Source organism: Saimiri boliviensis, chromosome 7 (genome assembly GCF_048565385.1).
Source record: "Saimiri boliviensis isolate mSaiBol1 chromosome 7, mSaiBol1.pri, whole genome shotgun sequence".
NCBI lineage: Eukaryota > Metazoa > Chordata > Mammalia > Primates > Cebidae > Saimiri > Saimiri boliviensis.
Window position 1 is genome coordinate 123,349,462 of NC_133455.1, and position 7,413 is coordinate 123,356,874.

Consider the following 7,413-nt stretch of genomic DNA (forward strand, 5'->3'; position numbering starts at 1 on the left):
CCCCTGCCCCAGCCACCAGTGGCCCTTCGCCCATCCCTGCAGTGGCCCTCAGGAGGTACAGACCAGCCTCCGGACCCACAACAGGGAGGCTGCCACAGCCTCAGAATGCAGTGAGCATAGTTGGTCTCAGGGCATGGAGGCTCTTTCCAGCATCCGCAGGAGGGAGGAGAAACAGCCTCCCGTGTGACATTTGCTGGCCACCTCCTGTGGTCAGGGAGGCAGAGGCCGACCCTAGATTCCGGTGGGGTGGAGGAGGCAGCATGGTCACAGATAAGGATAGCTCGGTGCTCCAGTGAGCGGATCTGAGAGGGGACTTCAAGAGGAGGCAGGAATTCTCTCTGCAGGGAAGGACAAGGTGGGACTTTCGCAGGGAGAAGGAGAGAAGGATGAAAGAAGGCTTATCCTCATCACAGGGGCGTGCCAGGTTGGGAGAGGGAGTTTCTTATTTCTGCCCTATCCTTGGGAGCCTGGACTAAATGGAGGACATTCTTGCCTCCCTGCAGATCACTCTCTGTCCATCTTATCAGCTCCCATCAAGGCACTGCCATCTTCCTTGGGTAACTGGGGCACGAAGGTCTCCACTCAGGAAGCTGGGAAATGCCAGGCGGCCGGGCAAAGCTTCCGAGGGTCCGCCAGTCACTGCTGCCCCGTCTCTTGGACCCAGCAGAAGGAAAAGGCTGGGACACGAAAGCCCAGAGGGGAATGAACTTGCTCTGGGACACAAAACTAGTAGGAGGTTGAGTAAGGAGCCACCTTCCACCACAGTGTCCTTCGGAGGAATGATCATTCATTCCAGGCAGCTGCCGCTCGACCACAGGAATCTTGCCTTCAGGCCCTGCTCTTTGCCTGGTCACAGGAGAAGGCTTTTTTGAATCTATTTAAAAGTGAATTTGGAGGAATTAGCTCCTCTCATTGAGCAAATACTATCACGTAGTGGCAGTTGTATTAGCAGTACTTGAGTTTCAGATAAAAAGCCATTAACTGCCTTCTGGAGAGAAATCAATTCCAGGCAGTATTTAGGAGATAATTCAAGGTCGACTATAAAAATTTAAACTAAAAGTGTAAAAAAAAAAAAAATAACAAGCAACCTGGACTAAAAACTATGCCCACTGCCCCATAGTCTTCATTCATGCAGTGCACAGGGGCACCGACTCTCTGCTGGTCCCTCTACTTTTAATTGTTATTTGAGACTAAAACTCAGTGCATCAATCTAATACACCCAAGCATAATACAGGGTAAGGAAGGTGAAACCCCAAATGGCAGGAAATGGTCCTGCTGGCAGATGTGTGGCCCGACCCTTAGCCCTGTGGCCTCTGCCCCACCCCAGGCAGGGCACTTTTATTTTGCAGGCAAAAGCCCATAAACAAAACACATCAATGGCTCCGCGTCAGGCAGGACTCACCTCACAGGAGCAGCGAACTCTCAGGTATGTTCATGCGCTTCACCTGCTGTCCCCTCTGGGGGCCAGGCCACCTGCCACAGGGCAATGAGATGGCTGGATTGCAGGGAGGGGGCTGGAGGAGCACCTGGCTGGCAAGTCGTCCATCCCCCCTCCCTTCATGCTTTTTAATTTAAAAAATAAGCTTTTAAGAAATAAACTATATGCTAATTTTCATAATTATGATCTACACAAAAGTGGAGAGGAAATTAATTCCTCATAATCTACCCTACCATCCTGAAACGGTCGCTATTCATATCTTTTTATTTTTTAAGAGAGAGGATCACATTCTGCTGCCCAGCCTGGAGGGCAGTGATGCAATCACGGCTCACTGCAGCCTTGAACTCCTGGACTCAAGCCTCCCGCCTCAGCCCCTGGAGTTGCTAGGACTACAGGCATGCACCACCATGCCTGGCTAATTTTCTTATTCTTCGTAAAGACGGGATCTTGCTATGTTGCTTAGGCTGGTTTTGAACTCCTGGCCTCAAGCTATCCTCCCACCATGGCCTCCCAGATTGCTCAGATCACAGGTGTGAGCCACCATGCCCGGCCCACAATTCATAACTTGATGCATTCCTTCCAGTTTTGTTTCTATATAATCTTTGTTTTATTTACAGAGATTTGAGAGATATATATATATACAAACTTTTATTCTACTTTATCATATACTATTACATTATAAATATTTTTTAGTCACTAAAGATTTTTGAAAATATTTTTAGCAGCTGTATAATAGTCTAGTGAATTAATATACTATGCTTTACGTCCCTATGACATTTTATTCACCTGTTTGCTATTAGAAATAACTCTGGCATTCTTGAGTTAAATCTTTGTCTGATTTTGGTTATTTCCTTATGAAAAATTGCCAGCAGTAAAAGTGCTGGTTCAAAGGAGTTCTTGATTCCTATTACCAAACGGCTTTCAGAAGGGTCGTACCAATTTACACCTCACCAGCCTCGTACGGGAGGGCCTGCCTTGCAGTAGCTCTCAAACAAGCATCCCTTCTCCTGCTGGAGCTGCTGCGTGGCTGCTAGTAACTCATACTTCCTCCCTGCTGCTGTTCCTATTCCCAGCAAAATGGCAGCAGGACCTCGTGGAGCGGGCACAGAAGTGAGAGGGCTCCGTGAGGAGGGCTGGGCTCCCCATCACGGTGGGGCTGGCCTCTCCCTCTGAGCTCCGACTTTCCCATAAGTCAATGGGGAGAATAAATTTCTGACCTGACTCATCGGATGGTGGTGAGGATAAATTGCCATAGCAGCTGTGGATGCTTGAGACTTTTTCTTTACCCCTATCTCCTACTGACCTCTGGACACTTCTTTCACATTTTAGGGAGACATGTTGGAGTTATAGAAGACCCCAATTGGTACCTATTGCCAGAAAGTGTAGGTCTGCGCGTTGAAGGGGATGTGGAAGGGTATGCAAGAGTGGGGGGAATCCCACATTGCTGCCACCCAGCTCTCCACTCTCCCCTTGAGCCAGGGCCTTTGAGGAGTGATATGTGGGCATGAGTGTTAATCCTGGCCTGAGAACGGTAACCTATGCCAGAAAGCCAATTAGGTAGCACACATCCTAATGCAGCCACTGGGGAGAGTTCAAGGTGGCAAAAGCTCAGTTCTCAATGGCTGCCGCAGCGTGCAGGGAGGAGCCTCTTTTTCACACTATTAAGGATGGCTCTAAAGCTGTTTCAGAAGGCTGAGTGCAGGATGAGGGCTTGAGGAGCCTATTCCAAGGCCTGGGTCACAAACAAACTCCTACAGAATTTAGTAGGAAGACCTGGTGGGAAGTGCAGGGACACTGAAGGGAGGAGTAGGCAGGACATTTTGGAGTGAAAGTGTGATTGGCTGATTAAGAACCAAGAGAAAAACGATGGCATGCAAAGTTTCTGAAACAGACACTGGCTCTGCTAAGAGCAGTTACATGGCATGCAACTTTAAAAGTGCATGAAATTGGATGCTAGGAGCCTAGTAGGTGCTCAATGAATGCTTCTGAATCTGAATCAGAAGAGAGAGCACAGGGTCGGAAAGGGGGCAAACAACAGAAGTTTAAGGAGAATTTATCAGGACCCCTGAGTCTCCCCTCATGACACTCAGCTAAGCAGGGGAAGGAGGTATTTGGAGGACACAAATGTGTTCAATCGCAAGACCTGCAGCATCCGACCCTCTGAGCTGCGTCTCCAGGCTCCTGACCTCAAATGCAAAAGACAGATCATAGGAGTAATGTCCACGAACCAATGTAGGCTGTGTCCTTACCTTACACAGGGCTTCTTTTCCAACAGGCTGCCCTCGGGGAGATGTGGGGGTGAGTTTCAAGGGCGGGGCCTCCTGGATTTGTCCCTGTCCCCCCTGGTCAGAGACCTCTTCCTCTTCTGGGCATCTGCTCAGGGGTTGCTCAAGGTCGCCATCCAGGAGCTGGGGCAGGGGGTCTTCTTCAATGGAGATGATTCTGCGGAGTGGCCGGGGGTATGGACCCCCAGGCCCTGTCTCCCCGGTTCCTGGCTCCTCTTCTGTTAGGGGATATCTACTCAGGCCCAGGGAGCTTCTCCTTGGGATGCCAAACACCTCCTCCTCCTCCTCCTCTGACTGGCTATTGGGGCAGGAAGAGAGAAGAGCTGGAAGGATTTCATAAAGTATTTCAATATGGACTGCATGACAGCTTTTGTGACAAACAGATAACCAAGGAGTGTCACGCCTTTGGAGAAAAGCACTCCAGGAAAGGGAAAAACAAACGAGCCAGCATTCTGCAGCTCACTCATTCAGCAGCTTCCACTCGGTGCCTGCGGCCACTGCCGAGGCGGATGATGACAGAGATGATGAGGATGATGGTGATGATGATGGTGAGCAGGTGTTAAGTAAAGATGCCATTTACAGATGGACATAGTCCCTGTCCTCGTGGAAAGCTTGGCTTATGGGGGACTAAAGCAATAATGGCACAGATAAATACATCATTTACAAATTGTGAGACTGCTAGGAAGGAGAAGGACAGGTTGAGAAGATAAAGTCTCAGGCTCAGATATAAAACACCCCGATTAACATTATCAGGTGGCCTTTGCTCTGCTCCCAGCACCAGCCCTGACACACCAACGTGTGTCCCGAGGTGAGAGACTTCAACTCTTCAGGCCTTGCTGTAAAATGTGGCCTGACTACTTTGTCTATTCACAAATAAGACAATGCATAAAAACAGACATGCTTGTAAAACATCCTTGACGGTGCGAGGGGTACTGTTGCTTTGGGAGGGGCCCCACCTCCAGACACAGCTGGTCTGCTGGCTCACAGGCAGCTCCTCCCTAGACAAGAGGCTTTGGATCAGAAGAAAGCCAGGTGGAGCATCTTCATCCACCTCTCCTTCCTCTCCCTTTCTCTTCCTCGTTCTGTATCCCTGGAAGCCAGAATCAGGAGTAAGTGGCCTCTGAGGCCTAAGTGCACACTCACTTCTAGAAGCATTTGAGCACTAAGGACAAGGAGAAGGTATAGGCAAGGCAGAGAATTGGGCAATGGGATGTGGGGTCAATGCAGAGTCTGTATTTTCAGGTTTTGAGAGCAAAGGCCTCACAGAAACTGTCTTAAAGGATGTTTGACAGGGAAGACCTTAACAAATGTCTTCTTTCCAGCAAACTTCCTATATATCGTATCAAGCCTATTAAGTGCTTATCTGTTTTAGAACACAATTGGCATTCTCATCTAATTTTACTCTGCTTATAGACACAAAAGTGAATATTTGTGTGTACACAGGAGCAACCACACACACACACACACACACACACACACACACACACACACACACACACACAGAGCGTAGTTTTCCAAAGGCTTTGGAACCAGAAAAGAAATAGCCACTCAACCAGGCCTTAAAACAAAGCATTTCTTGGAGAAGGCTGTTTTCTCTGGGAAATTCTCAAGCACTACCACCATTCTGTAACACCTGCATCGTAGCATGACTGAGTCCCTTTCTGGTTTTGCCACCAAGTGCTCTCTGCCATCAGTAAGGACGGCAGCTTCTTTTGGCAAAGTCTGTATTAGAATTCAGGGCTCACCATTCGTTGCTGACTTGATTATTGCCTGCGTCTTCCACTCAACCAGAAATTCCATGAGACAGATGTAGGTCTGTTTTGCTCACTACTGTATATCCAGCAAATAGCACAGCACCTCACACATAGTAGATACTCAATAAATATGGATTAAGTGAGCATTTAATAATGGATATTAATGGTAGGACCTATGTGTAATTTATCTTTGGAGCCTTTACAGAACTCAAAAGAATGGTACAGAGTAGGTAATCAGTAAACGTCTGTTGATTCTATCAATCCATCCATTCAGTTCTGAGGAATCAACGGCCAACCGCTATCTGCAGAAATTTGACTCTCAGATTGTATCTCATTATTCAGCTATTTAGAACAAGAATGCATGATGATCAGGCCCAAAGGTTTTACTGATGAGCTGATTTACATCTCCAGAGCCACGTCCCCTTTGCATATCTTTTAACTTCATGCTTACGGTCTTCAGGGTCTCTCTGGGTCTGACACTGAAAGGTCAGGATGCCTCTGTCTCTCTGTGGCCATCTATAAGGACACAGCACAGGCCAAAATGAAGAGTAGGCAGGAGGGACCGGTTTGTCTCGTCTCTGAATGAGCAATGAGCCTACCCTTGGATGTTCAAGCTCAATCATGTACTGCCCAAGAGCAACAAAATGTGTTATGTTAGAGTTAATTAAATCTAAGTCATTGCCCTAATCTTGTCTGTAAAAGGAGTTAACTATTGGAGATTCTACTTGACACTTTAATTAACCTTCATAGCCAGTACAGTCATGTTCCTAAAATACCAAGTGCATCCATTCTGCTCAGCAGACAACAGACTGTCATCCAGCTACACCCTCCATCTCTCTCTCACCCTTGACTCCTCTCTCTGCTGCTCTACAGTCCCTCTCTGCAGACACACAATAGGGTGGGGCAGGCTCAGAAGACAACGATCTGTCCTGGGGGGAAGGGTTGCTCTGCTCATTCCCCTTCTGGCTTGGATGTCACAACGGGGAGGGTCATGTGTTCCAAGATTTGAGGGGAGTGAGTGCAGCTGACCTCAGTTTCCTCATCAGGGCCACCTCTCAGGGGGACAGCAGGCACTGAGTGTGGGCCCAGAGCCAGCTCCCAATGAGTGCAAGAAGAATGAAGGGATGAGCAAGTGGAGATGACTTACCTCCTAAGAATCCCTCTGCCATCCACATATTTGCCTATCACGGAGCCAGATCTTCTTTTCCAGCTTGCCTTGGAAGCAGCTGTGTTTGCCTTGGCTGCCTTGTCTTTCTGTAGAAACACAAGATGCCCTCAGATCCATGCCTATTTGCCCCGATGTTTGAACAGAAAAGGACTCATGGTTCCCACCTCATAGACCAGGCTCTACACAGAATGAAGGAAGTAAGCAGTGTTCTGGTCTCCCTGCTAGCATTTACCCACTCTTCCCTTTTGCCATCACCCCCCCTCACCAGAATCCCTCCATCTCCTTTCTAGTTATCTAATCAATGAACAAATACACAGTTTAGAGCCTGGGATCCATCATTTTATTCTTCATAGGAGTACTGATAATTTGTAAAAGGAAAAAGTAGAAGAGATAAGTGTTGATGCATATTTTCCAGACATATTTCTAATGCATATAGAAAATACCCATTAAACATTTATCTCTTCTGAAAAAACATATCTGTATTTTTGAAACAGGGTCTTGCTCTGTCTCCCAGGTCAGGGTGAAATGGCATGATCACAGCACACTGTAGCCTCAAACTCCTGCACTCAAGCAATCCTCCAGCGTCAGCCTCCTGGGTAGCTAGGACTATAGGCACCCTCCCATGTCTGGCTAATTTTCTCAATTTTTGTGTAGATGGAATCTTGTTATGTTCCTCAGACTGGTCTTGAATTCCTGGCCTTAAGTGATCCTCCCATCTCACTCTTCCAAAGTGTTGGGATCACAGGAGTGAACCACCACACCTGATCA

The 7,413-nt window shown here is 47.8% G+C and overlaps 1 protein-coding gene across 7 annotated transcripts in view; it reads right to left on the minus strand.

Annotated features, from left to right (window-relative positions):
• CRACR2A (calcium release activated channel regulator 2A) overlaps positions 1 to 7,413 on the minus strand; it is a 136,403-nt gene that overhangs the window by 20,961 nt on the left and 108,029 nt on the right. For all 7 annotated transcript variants that reach the window (XM_010330035.3, XM_074403403.1, XM_074403400.1 and 4 more), the window contains 2 exons: positions 6,625 to 6,731; positions 3,688 to 4,021 (listed from right to left, as the gene is read on the minus strand). In XM_010330035.3, coding sequence (XP_010328337.3) covers positions 3,688 to 4,021; positions 6,625 to 6,731 — 441 coding nt within the window. The remainder of the gene's footprint in view (positions 1 to 3,687; positions 4,022 to 6,624; positions 6,732 to 7,413) is intronic.